The following is a 23,441-nucleotide window of genomic DNA, read 5'->3' on the forward strand; positions in this document are numbered from 1 at the left end:
ATATAACTCACATACCATAAAATTCACTTTTTAAAGTGTATAATTCACAAAGTTGTACAACCTTCTCATTGGTTTTTTGTTGTTGTTTTTTTTTTTTTTTGGAGACAGGGTCTCACTGTATGGCCCAGGCTAGAATGTAGTGGTGCAACCACAGCTCACTGCAGCCTCGACCTCCTAGGCTCAAGTGATCCTTCCACCTCAGCCTCCCGAGTAGCTGGACCATAGGCAAATGCCACCACGACCGGCTAACTTTTTTCATTTTTTATAGAGACAGGGTCTACCTATGTCATCCAGGCTGGTCTCGAACTCCTGGCCTCAAGCAATCCTCCCGCCTTAGCCTCTCAAAGCACTAGGATTACAGGCATGAGCCACCGTGTCTGGCCCCATCTCACTGTATTTTAAAATCCAAACCATAATCATGGCCCATAGCTTCATGTAATCTGGCTCCTGCCTACCTCTAAAAACTTCATTTCATGACATGTTTGACTTTATAATTGCTGTTTCCTTAACCTGGAATTCCGGAATACATTTTCTACTCGCATCTCCAGAGAGAAAAAAAAAATTTTTTTTTTTTTTTGAGACAGTTTCACTCTTGTCACCCAGGCTGGAGTGCAACGGCACGATCTCAGCTCACTGCAACCTCCACCTCCCGTGTTCATGTAATTCTCCTGCCTCAGCCTCCTGAGTAGCTGGGATTACAGGCTCCCGCCCCCACGCCCATCTAATTTTTGGATTTTTAGTAGAGACAGGGTTTCACCATGTTGGCCAGGATGGTCTTGAACTCCTGATCTCAGGTGATCCACCCACCTTGGCCTCCCAAAGTGCTGGGATTACAGGTGTGAGCCACCACACCCGGCCTCAGAGAAAATTTTTCAAACACATTATCCAAAATACCCTCCATCCAAACAATTACTCTGTATCATATCATCCTATTTACTTTCTTCTTTAGATTTACAATGTGTAAATGATACTAGATTACTTATTTGTTATTGGTATATTGTATGGCTTTCCCACTAGAATTTCCATAAGATATAGATTTTTTTAGCTCTGCACTTTAGAGATTTTTATGGAGGCTTCATCACAAGAAACATAATGAATTATTAATTCAATCTCCAGCTCTTCTCACCCCTCTGGAAAATGGAGGTGGAAGGAGTTCCAAATTTCTAATCATGGCTTGATGTTTCTGGTAACCATACTCCATCCTGGAGCTATCTAGGAGCCCATCAAGAGTGGCCTCATTAGAATAAAAGATGGTCCTATCACCCAGGAAATTCCAAGGGCTTTTGGAGCTCTGTGTCAGGAACCAGAGCCAAAGATCAAATATTAGAACAAAAGATGCTCCTAACATCCCTGTGGTTCAGGAAATTACAAGGGTTTTAGGAGCTCTGTGCCAGGAACCAGGGGCAGAGACCAAATATATATTTCTTATTATGTCACAGGCATGTGCTAATGAGACCCTGTTGCCATTCCCTACAACAATACTGCCAACTCACTGTTAGCTAGGACAGACACGGTAAGGATGATAATTAAATTCAGACAATAATGCAACATATTTTAGCCATGTGTTCCAACAGCCCACCCAAAAAATCCTAATCAAGCTGTCATCTGACAGAAAGAGAACTAAAAATATAAAGCCACCTCTTCTATTGTTTCTCTTGGAGATAACAAACAGAAATAAATAAAGAAACAAATTAAGAGAATAAAAACACACAGGCATGCACAATCAAAACAAAAAACAAGCCTAAAATATTTGAACAGGAAAAAGCCTGTTACTTTACTACAAAAGGGGAAGGCTATTAACTAATAGAGAAAGCAGGGGATAATTTACAACACGATTTTCTTGCAACGAACCATAAGCAGACAAACAGTAAGAAAGGAAAACAAATAGTACCAAGGCTAAGCTCTCGTTTATTGAACCAGTAAAATGAGTTTAGGAGGTAACTCCTGGCTAAAATAACTGATAAACACAGTGAGCAACCATTTCTCAACCTCACAATTACTTTATTTCACACATGTCCCCCTCTGGAGAATTTATGTTATCACTATGGGAAAAAAGTACTTGCCTATCAACGTCAGCATTCCAAGACTAAAATCACACTCTACCGCCCTATCTCTCCCCAGTCCAGTCTTTGCCCATGTTCCCATCTCATGGGTTGGACACCCCCATCCTTTATCATTCTCAAGTACAACCTACCACCAAATCCTGCCAAATTTGCCCCCTCATACATGACTCTGGTATCTACTTCCTTCTCTATACCTCTTGGCCCACCAGCCCTCCTGTTGAATCTTTTTTTTTTTTTTTTCCTATTTTTTGTAGAGATGGTATATTAGTCCATTCTCATGCTGCTGATAAAGACATGCCTAAGACTGGGTAATTTATAAAGAAAAAGAGGTTTAATGGATTCACAGTTCCACATGGCTGGGGAGGCCTCACAATCATGGCAGAAGGTGAAAGGCACGTCTGTTTTTTGGTTTGTTATTTTTTTCCTGAGATGGAGATTCGCTCTGTCACCCAGGCTGGAGTGCAGTGGCGCAATCTCAGCTCACTGCAACCTCTGCCTCCCGGGTTCAAGCGATTCTCTTGCCTCAGGCTCCCAAGTAGCTGGGACTACAGGTGCGCGACACCACACCAGGCTAATTTTTGTATTTTTAGTAGAGACGGGGTTTCACCATGTTGGCCAGGCTGGTCTCAATCTCCTGATCTCGTGATCCGACCACCTTGGCCTCCCAAAGCACTAGGATTACAGGCATGAGCCACAGCGCTGGCCGAAAGGCATGTCTCATATGGTGGCAGACAAGAGAGAATGAGAGCCAAGCAAAAGCAAAACCCCTTATAAAAACATCAGATCGCATGAGACTTATTCATTATCACAAGAATAGTATGGGAGAAGCCTCATCTACAATTCAATTATCTCCCACTGGGTCCCTCCCACAACACGTGGGAATTAACGGGAGTTGCAATTCAAGATGAGATTTGGGTGGGGACACGGCCAAACCATATCAGATGGGGTCTCACTTTGTTGCCCAGGCTAGTCTCGAACTCCTGGGCTCAAGTTCTCCTCCTGCGTCAGCCATCCACAGTGCTGGTATTATAGGCATGAGCCATTGCATCTGGCCTCTCCTCTTCAATCTACCATCAACTCTACCCTGGAATGCTTCCATGGCCAACCAAGCCCGCCTGTGCCATTCCAATCTGTCCTAAATTTACCCAAATTACTCAATTCTTAAATGGTTTCTCTCTGCTCTTAGAAACATGAGCAAAATCCTTAACAGAGCCTAGAGGCACTGGGTGGGCCCCAGTGCACCTCTCCAGCCTTAGGCATCCTACTCTCTCCTGCACCCCTGGCTCCAGTCACTCCCGCCTTCTTTCAGGGTCTTTACAAGCTATGTTCTCACCTGCTACAGGCATTTGTACCACTCCACCCCTATTCAATTCAACAGTCATGCTTAGGTCTGAGCTCAAGTGTTGCATCCTAAGGAAAACCTAAGTCAATCTAAGTCTTTCACTTGCTTTCATAGAGTCATAGGGGGATTTCCCCACTATTTAGCACTTAGCTTAATCTGTAATCAATGACAAGGTTAAGAACACTGACTGTAGAGACAGACTACTTGTGTGGGACCCCCTTATCTCCCACTTACTAGCTGCCTCAGTCTTGTTTGAAAATGGGGACAATAGTATCTACTTCTTCGGGTTACTAAGAGGATTAAGTACCCCTATTGACTTAGACCAGAGGTCAGCAAACTATTACTCACAAGCCAAATTTGACCTGTTGCTTGTTTTTGTAAATACAGTTTTATTGGAACAGGCACATGCTTGATTGTGTATTGCCTGTGGCTGCTTTCATGCCACAATGGCAGAGTTAGTAGTTGCAACAGAGACCATATGGCATTCACAGACTGAAATATTTACTACCTGGCCCTTTACAGAAAAAGTTTGTCAATCCCTGGCATAGACTACACAAATAAACGTAGTTGAATCTTGAAAACATTATGCTAAGTGAAAGAAACCAGTCACAAAACACCACATATTATATGAGTCCATTTATGTGACATGCCCAAAATAGGGAAATTCGTAGAGACAGAAAGTAGATTAATGATTGCCTAGGGCTGGGGGTGAGGCTGGAGGTGGAGATGGGGGTGGGATTGGGGAGGGGTGACAGTTTAAAGGTATGGGGTTTCTTTTTGGGGTGACAAAAATGTTCTAAAATCCTGGCCAGGTGCGGTAGCTCACACCTGTAATCCTAACTTTGGGAGGCTGAGGTGGACAGATCGCTTGAGCTCAGGAGTTCAAGACCAGCCTGGGCAACATGGCAAAACCATGTCTCTACAAAAAAATATATGAAAAATTAGCCAGGTGTGGTGGTGTGCACCTGTTTGGGGGCTGAGGCGGGAGGATCACTTGAGCCCAGGAGGTGGAGGATGTAGTGAGCCGAGATCACATCACTGCACTCCAGCCTGGGTGACAAAGTGAGACCCTATCTCAAAAAAGAAGGAAAGAAAAAAAAGGATGAGAGTCTGTCATTTGTAGCAACATGGATGGAACTGAAAGTCATTACATTAAGTGAAATAACCTAGGCACAGAAAGAGAACATCACATGATTTCACATATCTGTGGAAGCTAAATATTAAAAACAACTGAACTCAGAGATAGAGAGTAGAAGAATGGTTACCAGAGGCTGAGAAGGGTAGTTGAGGGTGCTGGTAGAGGGGAAGAGGAGATAGTTAATGGGTACAAAAATAGTTACAAAGAATAAAGAAGACCTAGTATTTGCTAGCACAACAGGGTGACTACGGTAAAAACAAAAACAAAAACAAAACAAAACAAAACAAAACAAAAACCCATGACAATTGTTCAGTTTAAAATAACTAAAAGTATAACTGGATTGTTTGAAACACAAAGGATAAATGCTTGGGGTAATGGATACACCACTTACCCAGATATGACTATTATGCATTGCATGCCTATCTCAAAATACCTCATGTAACCCATAAATATATACAACTACTATGTATTCACAAAAATAAAAAAGAAAAAAGGAATAATAAAAACTTTTTAGTTTAGTTTAGTTTAGTTTTGTTTAAGACAGGGTCTCACTCTGCACCCAGGCTGGAGTGCAGTGGCGTGATCTCAGCTCAGTGCAACCTCTGCCTCCTGGGCTCAAGCAATCCTCCCACCTCAGCTTCCCAAGTAGCTGGGACTACATGCATGCACCACCACACCTGGCTATCTATCTATCTATCTATCTATCTATCTATCTATCTATCTATGTATCTATCTGTTTGTCTATTATCTATTTATTTTTAGAGACAGGTTTTTACCATGTTGCCCAAGCTGGTCTTGAACTCCTGGGCTCAAGTGATCCACCTGCCTCAGCTTCCCAAAGTGCTGGCATTACAGGCGTGAGCCACTGCACCTGGCTGAAAACTTTCTTAATGTGATAAAGAACACTGATGAAGAAAACAACACTAATAACATACTTAATAACAAGAAACTAAATGCTTTCTCTCTAAGATCAGGAACAAAGCAAGGATGTATACTTCCATCACTTCCATTCAACATTGCACTGGAGTAAGGCAAAGGAAAAAAAAAAAAACAAGACTGGAAGGAAAAAAGTTAAATTGTCTTTAATGGCAATGACATGAACTTTTGTGTAGAATATCCCATTGTATCTACAAAAAATATACCAAAACTAACGTATTTAGTAAGGTTGCAAGATATAAGATAAATATACAAAAATCAATTGTATTTCTATATACTGCCAAAGAAAAAATCAAGAAATTGCTATTTGAAAATATCATTCACAATGGCATCAAAAAGAATAAACTACTTACCAATAGATTTAACAAAAGAAGTGCAAGACTTATTCAATGAAAACTACAAAACGTTGTCGACAGAAATTTAAAGATCTAGGTAAATAAAAAGATAGCCTATATTCATGGACTAGAATACTTAATATTGTTAAGATGGCAATACTTTCCAACTTGATCTACAAACTCAATGCAATTCCTATCAAATCTTAGCTGCCATTTTTTTTTTTCAGAACTGGACACGCTAATACTAAAATTCATATGGAAATGCAAGTGACCTGGAATAGCTAAAGCAATGTTGAAAAGAATTAAGTTGAAAGACACACAATTCCCAATTTCAAAATTTACTAAAAGCTACAGTAATCAAGATAGTGCGGTACTGGCACACGGGTAGATCTATATAATAGAAGAATGGAATAGCACTGAAAATCTAAAAGTAAATTCTTCCACTTAAGGGAAATTGATTTCTGACAAGCATGCCAAGAAAAGTCAGTAGGAAAAGAATACTCTTTTTGACCAGGTGCAGTGTCTGATGCCTGTAATCCCAACATTTGGGAGGCTGAGGTGGGGGGATAGCTTGAGCCCAGGAGTTCAAGACCATCCTGGACAACATGGTGAAACCCTGTCTCTACAAAAATAAAAATAAAAACAAAAAATTAACCAGGTGTGGTGGTCTGTAGTCCTGGCTACTCAGGAAGCTGAAGTGAGAGGACTGCTTGACCCCAGGAGGCAGAGATTGCAGTGAGCTGAAATCACACCACTACACTCCAGCCTGGGTGACAAAAAGAGACGCTGTCTCAAAAAAAAAAAAAGTTCTAAAATCCAATGTGATGACTGCCCAACTCTGTGAGTATATAAAAACTACTAAATCATACACTTTAAATGGGTGAATTGCATGGTATGTGAATTTGATGTCAAATTATATCTTAATAAAGCTTAATAAAATATTAGCTAATATCTATAAGATTATTTGATCAACTTCTGCCTCCTCATTAGGTTATGGGCCCCAACAGTACATGACCCATGTCTGATTTTCTCCTCATTTTGCCTGCAGCACCTACCTCAGAGCTTTCATGCTACAGGAATTTAGAAAATGTTTGTTGAATGAACGATTAAATGGCTAGGGAAGGAGGGAGCAGGACTTTGTTGTTATTTTTCCTCAATCAACATAGAGATTTAAGTACTTAAGTTTGTTGGGAAAATATGTGACATAAGATCACTGATTTCTACTTTGAGCCTCAGCATGTGGAGTCCAGCAACCTTGTGTTGCCACATGAGCAAACCACACCCTTGTGTAAACACCTGAGATTCTTATACTGAGGCTTTTGTTTCCAACCTCACTGGAACATAGCTCCTGGCTCTCTGAGTAAGCAAATCTTGTATTTCTAGCACATGAAAATGAGCCCACAATACTGATAAAAGTCTAGAAGCTAAGTGCTATTTGTCTCTCCTCCTCACACTCTTCTGATTCATCTGAGTTGCTCAATAAATATCTATGGAATGAAGAAATATAGAAATGGCTACATTTATTTTAACACATATTTGTTACTCCTTGCTACCTTTTATCTACCACATAAAATTAAATGCTTTCTTTTGAAAATCAAGATATGTGAGCCTGAACACTTTCTACTGGGGCAGCAGTCCAAGCACCTCTGACTTCTGAGTGCAAAAGAACCAGACTGCACTAAACAGAGCTGTGCTGTGATTATAAATCCAGGGTTCTTACGTTTTGGAATGCCAGCAAATTACTCAGGGTTATTGTTTAAGTGTAGGTTTCTGGATCCCACCTCCCAGAGATTCTGATTCAGGGCTTCACATATCTCACTTTGTGAAATAATTGTCTAAATAGATTGGATGATTTACATGTGTGACTTATTCTTGAAACAAGAGGGAATAAGAAGGGCCTGGCAAAAAAACAGCAATGAAATTATAAACTCTGAGATATTAATATAATGTATCTCAAAATAAATATTATAACACATGAATATTTTTTATAGAGATGGGGTCTTGCCATGTTGCCCAGGCTAGTCTCAAACTCCTGAGCTCAAGCTATCCTCCCACAGTGCTAGGATTATACGTGTGAGCCACTGTACCTAGCCCTAACACACGGCTACCTTAAGAAACACCTGGTGGGGCTCAGACGGCTTGCTGAAGCAAGTCAGGCCCGGGAATAAGTGAAATGTCACAGGTAAGGAACTATGATACTATTTCATTAAGGGCTACCAATGAAGTAGTCAGGTAGGCATTTTATAAATGAGAAAACTTCCTCCCAGAAGATGGAGGATACTTTATTCACTCATTCAGGAAAACATCTAAGCTGGGTCTGGTGGCTTGTGCCTGTAATCTCAGCACTTGGGGAGGCTGAGGTGGGAGGATCACTTGAGCCCAGGAGTTCGAGACCAGCCTGGGCAACCAGGTAAGACCCTGTCTCTAAGACAAGTACAAAAAATTAGCCAGGCATGGTGGCACACACCTATAGTCCCAACTACTCAAGATACTGAAGTAGGAGAAGCACCTGAGCCTGGGAGGTCAAGGCCACAGTGAGCCGTGGTCATGCCACTGTACTCCAGCCTGGGTGACAAAGTGAAACCCTGTCTCAAAAAATAAAACAAAACATCTATTGAAAGTCTACTATGTCTTGGATAACATGCTCTGGATCTCACATCTGGTGGAGGAGAAATTCAAATCCAGATGTGTCTGATTCAAAATCCGTGTTCTTTTCATTATAGTTCAAAACCAGCTGAAATGCCAAATCCATGGCTACTACCCTATCTCTCGCCTCCCCTTCAAATCCAAACTTCTTGAAAGAGTTGTCTACTCTGGCTATTTTCATTTCCTTATCTACCACTCATGTCTCAACGCATTATAAACTGGGCTGTCCCAAACACTCTACTTAATTCTCACCTAGGCCACTTACATATTTCCATTGTTGAACCTAATGGATACTTCTCGATACTTATAGGATATCTTAAAACTTCTGACAGTTGCCTACCCTCTCCTTTTTGAAATACTCTCTTTCTCTGGGGTTCATGATACCACATTCACTTGGGTTTCTTCCTACTTCTCTGGACATCCCTTCTCAATCTCTGCTATGGGCTTGTGTTGCTTTTTCTATCTGTGTGATGTTCTGCCTAGACCCTTCTCTTTTTCTAGATATTTTCATCTACTCCAAAGGAATAAATTGCCATTTACACACTAAGGACTCCCAAGTATTCACCTTCAGCCCAGGTGTCACCTCTCCTATATATCCCATTATTGTCTGGGTATTTCTACATGGTTATTCCATAGACATCTCAAACGACATTTCCAGAACTGAGTCATCATCTCTAACCAACTCCCTTTCCAACCAAAGTTGTTCTCCTGCACTTTTTTTTTTTCAGTAAATGGTTCTATCATCTACTGATTTGCCTAAGAATAAACCTATAATTTTTTCTATTTATTTATTTTTGAGACAGAGTCTTGCTCTGTCCCCCAGGCTGGCGTGCAATGGCGTGATCTCGGCTCACTGCAGCTTCCACCTCCCGGGTTCAAGCGATTCTCCTGTCTCGGCCTCCAGAGTAGCTGAGATTACAGGCGCATGCCAACACGCCCAGCTAATTTTTGTATTTTTTAGTAGAGACAGGGTTTCACCATGTTGGCCAGGCTGGTCTCGAACTCCCGGCCTCAAGTGATCCACCCGCCTCTGCCTCCCAAAGTGCTGGAATTACAGGCATGAGCCACCACGCCTAGCCAAAACCTATCATCTGTGATACATCCTTCCCTCTCCTTCTCCCATACCCAGTCAATCAAAAAGCCCTGATACCTATTAGATGATATCTCTTGAAGATCTATTTCTCTCCATTTCCACGGCCACCTCTACATCAGGACACCATTCTCTCTTGGGTGGACCACCCTAACAGACTTAAGCTGGTCTTTCTGCCTCCACCCTCACTCCCTTAAAGACTATATGCCACACTGCAGCCTGGGGGAGTTTGTAAAACCAGCTCTGTGACTGTTCACAATCCCTCCACTGCTTCTCCTTGGTCTTAGGAAAAATTCCAAACCCCTATATGTTTATATGACCCCTCATTTCTTCACATTCTCCTTCAAATTTTAATTCTCCTTTAAATCCTCAGTCTCACTGAACATCCATTTTCTTGAACGTACTACAACCAGCTCATCTTCTGGCGTCTCCTGCCCGCAGCATCTTCTCATCTGCACACTGCTCATGTGCTAACATCTTTTAGGTAAAAGCTTAGGAATCATATTCTCTGGGGAGCCTTCCTCGGGTCTGGGTTAGGTACTCCTACTCCATACTTCCATAGTACCAAGTCTGGCCTCGCTTGGAGCACACACCCCTTGATACTGTGATAGTCTATGTGCTTGTATCTCTGTAATCAGAGGATATATTTTAGAAGAGGATGTGCCATGTACTACCCCGTGTGCTCAGCACAGTCCTTATACACAGTAAGTGTTCAAAAATATGTGTTGAATAATGAATGAACAAATAAATGAATGGGGCTTTCAGAGTAAACTGACCTGTACCTAAGAAAAGCATAACAAGAAATGAAATAGTACCTCTTACCTTAAAAAAAAAAAAAAAAAAAAAGTACCTTTTATCATGTGCCTGATATCCCTGTTTTACAGCAAAGTTTCTTGAAAGTACAAATTAAGTGACTCTCTCCACTTCCTCGTTCTCCTTTCCTCAATGCAGAGTCAGGCTTCCATTTCCACCACTTGACAGTGGCTACCCTTGTCAGAGCCATCAAAACAAATCCTATGAACCCAATCCAGTGGGCTCCTCTCTGTACTGACCTTACTTGACTGCTGTGTGGCATCTGATATGCTTTACCATACCACCATCTTGAAACACATTCATCTAGGTGTTTCCATGCCATCACGTTCACCCGCTTTTCCTTCCTTATCACTGGCTACTCCTTCTCAGTGTCCTTTCCTTGTTCCTCCTCTTCCACTTGACCTCTAAACACGGGAAGACCCAAAGGTCTGCTCTTACTACACGCTCCATAGGTGATCTCATTCGGTCCACCACCAGGTCAGGCCACCCCTTGCCCACCACAATCCAGCCACAATAGGCTTCTTTGGCTCCATAAATTCACCAACCTTGCTTCTATCCTAGAGCTTTTCTTTGACCTGCTGCCTCAGATTGGACCTGCTTTCATGCTTGCTCTTTGCAGGCAGTTCCTTGTTATTCAATCGCTCCTAAACTGTCCCTTCTCAGAGAGGCCTTCTCTGATCTAAAGAAGTCACCCAAGCTCTATGATATAAACTCACTTAAATCTTCTGCACAGCCTTTACCATGCGCTGATGTACTTCTTGATTATAATCTAGTCTAGCTTAAATATAAGCACCATGGGCACATGAAGCTTACTGAAGTTATTCCCTTCGGTATTCTCTTACCCAAAATAATGCCTGATACAAGGCAGGGTCACAGGAAACATTTGCCGCATGAATGAATCAGCGAGCAGTTTTACCTATGCTCATAAAAATTATAATTATGTGATGAAGTGGGAAATGTGAATTCACCTGGACTCTTGAAACATTTTATTATGAAGACATCAAAACTCCCTGGAAGTTTGCCACAAAGCATTCAGATGGAGGCAGACAGAGATATACAGCAGACCTAGTTCCCACTATTAAAAATGCTACTTAACTGAAGAAAAAGCAAACGATTCCAATATTTTGGAAAGATCTTAAGTGTTTCTCAAATTTGAGAAGGGCTCTTTGTGTTCCACCTTCGCGCCAGGTGCCCTTTATCTTACAACACGACACCACTGATGAAATTGTGCAGTAAAGACGGAAAACATAACAGCACTGATGAAATCCCCTGTGCAGTAAAGGTGGAAAAAACCAGTGCCTGACCAGTGAATGCTGCTCCACCCAACAAGACAACAGCAAAAGCGTGCGGCTACTCTTTCTGCCTTTTCCCTCCTATGCTCACCCAACATGCATCACCGCACAGACCCTCAATGACAGTAAATTATTCATCCAGCATCTGACGTCTCTCCTCCAAAGAGACACACATTCAGAACTTCAGACATTCCATCTCTGTTAAATCATTCATATCCTTTCATCTGCCACTTTTAAATGACTATAAAAATACCTGGTGGTAGTAAACTGTGGCTCTCATACATATTGAGACACAGAAATGCAGTTATCTTTTACCAAAATTCCCTGAATTATTTAGAAAAATGGGAGTTACTCCAGGAAACTGTAATCACCAATGTTGAAATTAGATAAGGGAAGTAATGTTTAGAAGAGGCACATTTAGAATGACCTCCAATTCAGAGTGTTAAACCATACACTAAATCCAGCAAATGGTTACAATTTAACATATTAACTTCTTAGTTTTTCCATCTTAAAGGTAATGTTATTTTAAGTTTTGTTTTTCTAATATACTACTTCAAGCTCTGAATAATTACACCCCCACCCAACATACATGGATACAGAAAAGCTCAGAAAATCTTGTATCTCATGGGGCTAATTAAAAAGGATTTTTATTTCTATAAGGAATGAATGAAATCTTTGTTAACCCACTTTAACAAGACTCTAAATGACCCTGGATTTATCTTGCCCCAGTTTTCAAAATGTAACTGACCCAGAATAAAGTAAGCTTATCCCCAAATTCCTGGCAAAAACAGAATCAAAGTTCCCAGAAGCCAAAACTCTATATTCAAGCTAAAAAATAAATAAATAAATAAAAATTTAAAAATTCTGAAAAACACTATACAGTGCAAATACCACAAAAGCTCTTATTTTATTTTTCATTTAATTAGAATACTTTTAAGATTATAAAGCTTAAGGCCAGGTGCGGTGACTCATGTCTGTAATCCCAGCAGTTTGGGAGGCCAAAGCAGGCGTATCACCTGAGATCGGGGTTCGAGACCAGCCTGACCAACATGGAGAAATCCCATCTTTACTAAAAACACAAAATTAGCCGGGTATGGTGGCGCATGCCTGTAATCCCAACTACTCAGGAGGCTGAGGCAGGAGAATCACTTGAACCTAGGAGGTACAGGTTGCAGTGAGCCAAGATTGTGCCATAGCACTCCAGCCTGGGCAACAAGAATGAAACTCCGTCTCAAAAAAAAAAAAAAAGGATTATAAAGCTTGATAATATCAAGGCAAACAACCTTCCAAGAAAACACAGCAAAAGACAGTATCAGTTACTATGATAAGAGGAACTTCTAGAAGTTCTAACTTTTGTATTGTTATAGTAAAACATTGATAGCCAGTGAGGGACTATAGCTTGATTGCTTTCTCTGGTGTGATAAGCATCTAACCAGCCAAAGATAATTTGCTTTTATTTATCATAACTGAGTAATCTGAATTGGTTAGAGAAGCAAAAGTACTACCTGCGAATATATTTTCTCACTCTTCATTCATCATTAACCTCAAAATCCCACACTGGGGACTTAACTGAAAATGGGTAGAAATTCCACCCAGAATCCTTTTTTAAAAACTTAATTATTTATTTATTTTAAAGACAGGGTCTCACTCTGTCATCCAGCCTAGAGCACAGTGGTACGATCATAGCTTACTGCAGTCTCAACTGTTGGGCTCAAGCGATCCTCCCACCTCAGCCTCCCAAGTAGCTGGACATGTAGGTGAACACCACCATGCCCAGCTAATTTTTTTTTTTTATTTTTTGTGGAGCCAGAAGAGTCTCACTATGTTGCCCAGGCTGGTCTCAAACTCCTGGGCTCAAGCAGTAGTCCCATTTCAGCCTCCCAAAGTGCTGGGATTACAGGTGTGAGCCACTGCACCAGCCCAGAAGCTTTTATTAATCCTGTTCCTTTTTCTAAGACTTCACATGGCTTCATTCACTCATGGTTATGAGGTAGAACAGCATCTTCTCTCATAAACAGAATATTAAAGCACTGCTGAGCCCCAAAACATCATAGACACACTTCACTGCCTGAAGCCTAAAGAAATCATGTTTCCATCCTATCTGACAATTTTCATGAACACTCAAAAGTTCTTCTAATTTGGGGTACTTTATAGAACTTTTTTAAATATATAAAATGGCCACTCAGTCACTCATAATAAAATTGTTTATTGAAAACCTAAAATATTCAGAAACTTGATTGGCAGTAACAATTTAGGAATATCAAATGTACCTAAAACATACTTCGAGGAACTCTGAAGGATTATTGCAGCAAGTAATATCCAAAGATGAGAGGAAATGCAAGGATAAGAACAGTAAGAAGACAACAATCTCCAGGGAAGTTCCAACCACACTGTTTCATTTTTACAGTGAGAGGAATTTATAACTCACATTGCAAATAATGCTATATACGGTATGTTTTTTATTCTTCACCTCCCTAAAAATGAAACAGAAAGATATTCCAGACAACATTTTTGGTCATATTTTGGTTGAATTTGTACAACGGATACCACAATTAGAAACATAACCCTTTAAAGTTAAAGACGTCAACTCATCTCCTAAGAATGATTATATTTGCATCCCAGGCTATTTTTTCACTTCCACACGACATCAACAAGCAAATGCACATCTAGACTACATGCTTCTTGAAGGTGCCCAATTTATTTCTTTGTACTCCTAACACCTATACCACTGTGCATGATTGGGGTTCAGCATTTACTGAGTAAATGAATAAAATTAAACATTGCATCTCCATTACGATGTTTGTAACCTAACCCACTAAGCTTGGATAATTTTTAATGCTTCTAAAAATGGTCCAGAAATTGAAAGCCTCCCTTCAGATGGATACTCAGTAAATAATAAATAAATTTAAACGGAGTAATAACCTAACTACAGGGACTCACGTTTCACTACTGACCCTACCAAGTAAGGATACCTACCGAGAAGACACGTAGGGTTTTTTAATCTTTTAAAATATGTCATCTAGACAATAACAGCATTAAACAAAACATATGAGCCTTGTTTGAAATGACACAGTAACTGGGCTGAATGTTTCTATACAGGTCCATGCAGATGGTTAAGCATTCACCAGCATCTTGGTAGGACTGCTTCCAAGTTAACTCCTGTGTGGTGGTAAAGGTAATAGAATCCACACTCATTCCTAGTTCAGTGTCTAATTAATGACAATATTCTGTATCTGGATGTTGTTTTTCTAAAGCATTGGCCTATGTTGTTTTTGAAAACCAAGTAATTTGCTCCTGTTACAGAAATTCATTATGTACTTTATGACCAACAAGTTATATTTACCTGTTTAAAAAGAAGTAACTTAAAAAAAAAAAAAGTAACTTAAATCTAAAATATATAAAGTATCCAAAACAGTTCAAAATTGCCTACAGTTGCCACTTAAAATTTCTCAAGATGAGTCTGCCTACACAGTCAATTTCGCTTGTTACTGACTTTCAGATAGATCCTCCACCTGAATCACGCTTTTAATCTTTCTATAACTGAGAAGTTCTCAAGAGTTTCTTTGTAAAGCACCTTTTATCTGCAAAAAATTATTTTAAGCACATTGATATAAATAATATTTAATGGCCTTCATATTTGATACTATCATGCCTCATAAAAAAATACACTAAATAGGCGGCTCACGCCAGTAATCCTAGCACTTTGGAAGGCCAAGGTGGGAGGATCTATGGAGCCCAGGAGTTTGAGACAAGCCTGGGTAACATGGCAAAACCCCATCTCTACTAAAAATGCAAAAAACAGCTTGGCATGGCGGCGCATGCCTGTAATCCCAGCTATTCAGGTGGCTAAGACACAAGAACTGCTTGAACCCAGGAGGCGGAGGCTGCAGTGGGCCGAGATCGTGCCACTGCACTCCAGCCTGGGCAACTGAGGAAGACTTCTGTTTCAAAACAAAACAAAACAAAACACACTAAATAAAGTTAGTAATTTGGGCATTATATATGCTACTACTATTATCCCAAGCAGCTCAACTTCAAAACCGTGGAGCCTATCTACCTTATCCATATCTACTGTTGCAAATTCCTAGTGAGTCTTCCACCTTAAAGATTTTCTTATCTGTCTGGTACTTTCACGCTCACTGCTATAACTTAGGCCCAGGCAGACAGTACCCAACACCCAGATATTTGCTAATACTTCCTAATAGGTTTCTCCAACTACTTGCCCATGCTTTTGCAGCCTTCCTGTACCTCAAAGCCAGATTAATCCCCTCAGGCACAACCCTGACATGTGACCATGTAACTGTCACTCTTAAGACCCAATAGGTAGGCACTGCACAAAAGCAAAAACCCCAAACCATTGGGTTTCGATTCAACTCCACGAAGGATCTTAATCTCAGAAATACTTTGGAAGGGATTCCTCCTTTGGTCTCAAATTACACTGAATTGCAAAGAAAATCCCATCTAACTTTAAAGCCCTGTGATACTTATCTAACATTACCCCTACTGCTTTCAAAATCATATCTATCCAATACTTCGAAACACTGTTCCCTGGGCATACCTTTCCCACCCAAAGGGCTGAGCACAGATGTTGTTTCTGACAAAGTATGCAGTTATTATTTTCTTAGGATCAAAGAAAAGGAAGCATCTATTACTTTGCCACGGAAGAAATCCAAATGGAAAGATTTAAAGGAATTCTATAATGGGCATCTTGGTAAAGCAAATAATTTTTAAAGACAGCCATTTATGGCCAGGCACAGTGGCTCACGCCTATAATCCCAGCACTCTGGGAGGCCAAGGTGGGAGGATAGCTCGAGGCCAGGAGTTCAAGACCAGCCTGGGCAAAATAGTAAGACTTCCCCCCATATATATTTTTTAATTTTAAAAATTAAAAATTGGCCGGGCGCGGTGGCTCAAGCCTGTAATCCCAGCACTTTGGGAGGCCGAGGCGGGTGGATCACGAGGTCAGGAGATCGAGACCATCCTGGCTAACACGGTGAAACCCCCGTCTCTACTAAAAAATACAAAAATCTAGCCGGGCGAGGTGGCGAGCGCCTGTAGTCCCAGCTACTCAGGAGGCTGAGGCAGGAGAATGGCGTAAACCGGGAGGCAGAGCTTGCAGTGAGCTGAGATCCGGCCATTGCAGTCCAGCCTGGGCAACAGAGCAAGACTCCGTCTCAAAAAAAAAAAAAAAAAAAAAATTAAAAATTAAATTAAATTTAAAAAGTTTTAAACAGCCATTTATTATCATTTTAATAGCCTGAATTTCCATATCTCAAAATCATTTAAAATATGGACTGCTGGCCAGGTGTGGTGGCTCACGCCTGTAATCCCCAGCACTTTGGGAGGCCAAGGCAGGCGAATTATTTGAGATCAGGAGTTCGAGACCAACCTGGCCAACATGGTCTTTACTAAAAATACAAAAAGTAGCCATGCGTGGTGGTGGGCACCTGTAATCCCAGCCACTCAGGAGGCTGAGGCAGGAGAATCACTTGAATCCAGGAGGCAGAGGTTGCAGTGAACTGAGGTCACACCACTGCACTCCAGCCTGGGTGATAGAGCAAGTTTCTGTCTCAGAAAAAAAAAAAAAAAGAAAGAAAAAAGAAAAAAATATACATACATATATATATATATATGAATAAATAAAATGTGTACTGCCCAGAGTAATACATAATGCACTAAACTAAAATGAATTCCATTTTTATACAAAACCACTCAAATTCATAAATACCATTCCTTTCTCTTCCTAACCATTCAAACAGTCCAACACCATCCTCTTCACTACATGCAGAAAACATAAATATCTACCTATAAAGAGTATCCTCAGGGCCAGGTATGGTGGCTTACACCTGTAATCCCAGCACTTTGGGAGGCTGAGGTAGGAGGATCACTTGAGTCCAGGAGTTCAAAACCAGCCTGGGTATCATAGCAAGACCCCCATCTCTACAAAAAATAAAATAGTTAGCCAGGCGCAGTGATGTGCACCTGTAGTACCAGCTACTTGGGAGGCCGAGGTGGGAAGATCACTTGAGCCCAGGAGTTTGTGAGTGCAGTGAGCCGTGTTCATGCCACTGCACTCCAGCCTGGGTGACACAGCAAGACCCTCGCTCAAAAAAAAGAGGGAGGGTACCCTCAAATTGGCTTTACAAAGATATTTTCTCAAAGGTCACACAAAAAAAATCAATGAAAAGAAAGATGAAGTCACCTGCTTATCGTCCTGCTCTATGAATTTCGGCAAAGCACAGCCTGATTTTCAGGGCTGATTCCTTTTAGGCCCTGTACATATGGGCTATCTGCTTTCATAACATATTAATGATGAATCACTACATTTCAATTCAGACATTTTAATCTTTTCTTGCATGTGTTATTCTGAGTCAGGGTGTTGCCACAATTGTCTCACCTTAGATTAAGTTTTTGCTAAAATAAAGCAGACTGTATCAGTTAATTAGGCCATTCTACTGTCTCTATCTGCCTCTAAGAAAAGGTTCTGAAACAAAAAAAAATAATAAAAACTTTCTTATGAGCAGTGATCCTGAGCCTCTTATATTACATGAAATCTCTTTTCTCGTATTACTCCAGGGATCATTAAGCACATGTGAATTTTGTGAAATACGAGTTTGCTTGCTGTGTGACAGCCCTTGGTTCAGTAGTACTTCATGCAGATAATATTGTCCATCAACTTTTTTTCTCAAATAGCTAATAATCCTGCTATGAAAGCAAAGGTGCCTTCAGAAATATATACAAGTGTCTGCTTTCTTTTCTTCCTTCCTCCCTCCTTTCCTTTTTTCCTTTAACAACTTAGGCTGAAAGAATCATTACAAATTCACTGATAACAATATGGAACTTAACTTTGGGAAATCTATTCATTTTGCCATAAAGTCTTCATCTTATAGGCATGGGAACTTCTTGGCTGATATCTCTTGAGGGTACCTGGCTAATGTGAACAGACTGCCCAGCATCACCTTGACATTATAGTATTGGCTTTCCACCAGTCCCCCTAGACAGCAATGTGTCCAGCGCCACAATTCCTCTAAATACATCATGAAAGGAAATCATTCAGACTGACCAGTGCATGTATATCACATTTACATTGCAAAACAGTCCATACTATTCTCCAATTGGAAAGCAGATTGTACAACTACTATAATTCAAAACATGCTATAAGAAACCACTCATTTCTCAGTAATTTGCTAATTATTTTGAGCTACTTATGAGCCTGAGATCACTAATATTACTTAAAGATGTCCATCCATATTCTGGATGTGAAAACTTGCTATAGGTTGAACAGGTTAAGGCTAAGATTTAATGAATTTTCCAGGGAAAGTTGTTAAGGAAACTCCCTCTTTCAAACTGTTCTTTGAAGTGTATCAAAGAGGGTATGGAACAATACAAAGAAAACTGTCCTAGTCAAAACCCAGCTCCGCTGCTCACTAGCTGTGGGACTCTGGGCACGTAATTCATTCTTTCTGAGCCACAGCTTCTTTCTCAATTGTCAAAGATTTTTCTTAAATCTACCTCATAATGTGGTTGTGAGGATCAAATGAGATAATGTATGCAAAAGTGCTACATAAGTTATAGCATGCTATATAAAAGTCAAAATGTCCACTCTGTTGTGGGGAAGAAAATATTACTTGATATGTGTAATAATTATAATACTACAAGTGCTCAAAGAGATACTACAGGAGAACAGAGGAGGGAGCACATTATCTCAGCCTAAGAGAGAGCGGGGCTCACAGAGGAAACTGATTCTAATTGACCTGGGAATGGGTAAAGGATGTATGAAGGATGGATGGGAGGATGATTTCTGCTGCTGGAGGAGGGGCCGGGGGAGCTACAAGGGAAACAATCTGAATGAAAGAACACAGGCTGGCGGACCAGGGAGAGTATGGCCCCTAAAGGAACCGTGGGCCTGGAGCACAGAGTGCTTATGGGGCATGGTGGGAGATAAGAGCAGAGAGAAAGGCAAGCACTGGACCAGCAAAAGCCTGAACCATGCCAAGAAGTCTGGACTTCATCCCACACATGATAGGGAGCCACTGAATAGAAATGTTAAAACAAAACAAACAAATGAAAAAGCAGAAAAAAAAAACAGACGTCTGGTTTACAATTTTTTCCTATATATCATGAAGTTTCTACTCCAGCCATGTGCTCTTGGACAAGAAATAACTTTGAGACTAAGATTTTGGCCATAAATATAGAAAAAGAAAGTACGATGTACATATTGAGTCCCTAGTCTGTGTGAGGCACTGTGCTAAGCCCCTTTGTCTCCCTTACTGTTCATCTTCAAAATGCAGCTGCAGTGTGGGAACTCTCATTCACATTTTACAAATGAGGAAACTGAGACTCAAAAGATGAAGTCTCTCCTCCAAGTTCAAAGAACTAGTGATTGGCAGAGCCAACATTAGAAATTTGATTTACCTATTTTATTGCAGCCAAAACATCACATGCAACCAAAACATCATAGAAAAACAAGAATTTTTTTCCAGTTAAATGAAAGCTTGATTCCAACCACATCTGAATATTCAGACACTATTTTTTAAGTCCTTACTGAAAATTTTAAAAATTCTTACCTCAAGTATAACCTCTCAACAATTTAAATGTTTCTTACTCTATACAAATTATACAATAATTACTTTGAAAAGGCTGATACATACAGATACTGTCTACTCTAACAGCTATTGATTTCCATCTCAGCTCAAAATATAGAAGCAAATCATTCAAAACAGATTTTTTTTTGCCAAATCACTCAATATGGCATCAAAACAGATCTTTAATTTAAAGGAAAATATCAGAAAAAAAGTAATTTTGACATCTTTACCATAAATGACTTAGAATCTATGACTTTAAGTAACATTCTAAAAATGCTGCATAATACTGCCCATAATCTTAAAATTACTTTAAAATACATAGTTGCATAAATATTTTCAAAGAAATAGCCTTATTTCTTTTATATTAGCTAACTTTACTCAACTCCAAAATTTGCTTCATCAACAAAGGTGGAAGGTCTAGTGGCTAGTGAATTTTCAAAGTACAACACAAACATTGCCAAACTCCACAAGAAGTACTTTTTTAAAAATGACAGCCCTTATATACGCGCACACATGATTCACATGAGTGAAAGGTCACTCATTTATAATATTACCTCTCTTCCTATCAGGACAAAATAAGGATGTGCATTCATTCATTCATTCATTCGAGATGGAGTTTCGCTCTTGTTGCCCAGACTGGAGCGCAATGGTGCAATCTCAGCTCACTGCAACCTCCGCCTCCCAGGTTCAAGCAATTCTCCTGCTTCAGTCTCCCAAGTAGCTGGGATTATAGGCATGCATCACAACACCTGGCTAATTTTGTATTTTTAGTAGAGACAGAGTTTTCCCATGTTGGTCAGGCTGGTCTCGAACTCCTGACCTTGGGTGATCCACCTGCCTTGGCCTCCCAAAGTGCTGGGATTACAGGCATGAGCCACCGTGCCTGGCAAGGATGTGCATTTAAAAGAAGCTACACAAAGAGATACGAAGTGAGTACAAACAATGCCAAGCAAACTACAGTTTACTATTTAATTTTCACTGCAAATAAAATACATACACTCAGTAAGAAACTGGAGATAGTAAACTCCTTCCAGGTATTCCTTACTTTCCCAGAGAGCTAAGACAGAAATAAAGACATTTAAATATACTAAAAGGTTTCTACAGTTGGAAAAATACAGATATATTTATCTCCATAAGAGAGACAGAAATCAGTATGATTCGCAACTAGATAAAAATAAGGTTTCCACAGTTTCTGTAGGTGTTACCCCCACCCAATCTTAATTACCTTGCAATGAAATATGGAGATCATCGATGGCCCAGGAAACCTGTTCATCTTCAGTGGGAAGCTCAGGACTAGATGCCATTCTTTGACTTAATGGCGATTATATCATGTCCATCTCAACTGAAGAAGTGAACTGAAAGTGAAATGGATAAATGTTCATTAATAACTTTGCAGCTCTGTTTCTAGTAAACATGCATTGCCAGAAAACAGCAGCAACCAAACACTGTCCTCCAAAACAAGTATGGCTTTCTAGTGTGTGTTTCCGTGGTTCATGAAGAACAAAGTAACTACGCCTTCTTTTTGAATCATAATCAAGATTTTGCCCTATGACCTATTCATGCCATTTGGAGCTGCTTTCAGAACTCCAGAAGAATTAGCATTGTGGATTCTATACCAGTGGTGAAAAGGAAAGCGAGGCAATTCAATGTAATAACTTGTCTAGAGGAAGGAAAGTTGACACAAACTGATATCTTAGGCGTTAGTGTTACGTGATTGTTAGCCTTCAACTTCAAGGATTTTTTTTTAAACTTTTTTTTTTAAACTTAGTTCCTTTTCTGCCCCAGTTATGTTGCCATTTACTGGAAACAATAAGAGCTGAGCCTGCATAGCTTGAAAAGTGAAACTAAAAATCTAATATATCAAAAAGAATATTTTAATGAGTTATCTAATATATTGAATTATTTTCCCAAGGGCTTATTTTCCACCTACACATTTCTTCCCCTTGCCCCACCTTGATTCTTAAAGAACCCCTCCAGTGAGAGCAGTTTTTACTCCATACTTCTTTAAAAGCATTGCTTCATGTATTTATTTACCACTATTAGTTTCTGTAGGATGAGTATAAAACACTGACTTCTCCCATATGGATGATTAAATAATAAAATAAACCTAACCAAGCATATAAAAATATAAAGTAGATTGGGGGTATACATAGGGATGGATAACTACAGCTTTGTGATCAAGCAAGCATTGCAAAATATTAATGTTAGAATCTATGTGTTTACCATGTAGGTATTCACTTTTAAATTCCTTTAACTTTGCTGTATACTAGAAATTTTACATAATAAAATGCTGGGGTGGGAGGGAACTAAAAGATAAATATAAGGCCAACAGCTAGATACAATCAATCATATTAAATATTAAACAGAACACTTCAAAAAATACAAAGAATAAAAATCATTAAACAGTCCCTCCGAGTTCAAAAATCTTTCAATCCTGCCTGCCCCCTCTGTTTATCATCCACATCCCTTTTTTATCTCTTGCATGGATCACTGTTGTTAAAGATTTCAGCTACCAAATCAACTTGACTAATTAATGATTAATTTCTTTATCCTCTGAATTAAGATGAATCACAACCAGCCTGAGGTAAAAGAGTTGCTATGTGGAATTGAGAGATTCTAACCAAAAGGAAAGGCTGTTTATTAGTTCACCATGAGCCTTGGCAGCCTGATGAGTGATAAAGATACAAACATCCTCAGCTTTGTGATGTACTGAGGACCTCCACCACCCCTTCCCATACTCTGGGGTTCCTGAACCCAAAGTGGAGACAAAGCACTTCTTCATTTTGGTACCCTAAGGATTGAATTCTAGAATGAATTTTCTAAGGGCACACACTATTCCATGTCATCGCTATTTAAAAAAAAAAAAAAAAAAGGATAATATCAATAGAAGAAACCATTTATACAGTACTTACTGTATACAGGCACTGTTTTAAGCACTTTGTATATACAACCTCATTTAATCTTTATAAAAATGGTAAGAGTTAGGAACTATAGTTATCTCCACATTTGAAAAGACAAAGCTTAGATGCACCACAATTGTCTAAGGACACACAGGTAATAAATGATGGAGCCAAGACTTGAATCCAGGTGGTGTGGGCTTCAGAGTTCATGCTCTAAACCAGCACACGATGGTGCCTCCTAAGGTGAGCGAGTGTGCCACATGTCATTTATTTTTGTTTTCATTCATTTGCACAACAAATA

General features: G+C 39.9%; 1 protein-coding gene across 13 annotated transcripts in view; it reads right to left on the bottom strand.

The window, feature by feature from the left end:
* SYNE2 (spectrin repeat containing nuclear envelope protein 2) overlaps nt 1–23,441 on the bottom strand; it is a 374,347-nt gene that overhangs the window by 294,812 nt on the left and 56,094 nt on the right. For all 13 annotated transcript variants that reach the window (XM_021941295.2, XM_021941294.2, XM_021941291.2 and 10 more), the window contains exon 2: nt 21,466–21,595. In XM_021941295.2, coding sequence (XP_021796987.2) covers nt 21,466–21,544 — 79 coding nt within the window. In that variant the 5' untranslated portion in view covers nt 21,545–21,595. The remainder of the gene's footprint in view (nt 1–21,465; nt 21,596–23,441) is intronic.

This window comes from Papio anubis, chromosome 7, assembly GCF_008728515.1.
Source record: "Papio anubis isolate 15944 chromosome 7, Panubis1.0, whole genome shotgun sequence".
Taxonomy (NCBI): Eukaryota; Metazoa; Chordata; class Mammalia; order Primates; family Cercopithecidae; genus Papio; species Papio anubis.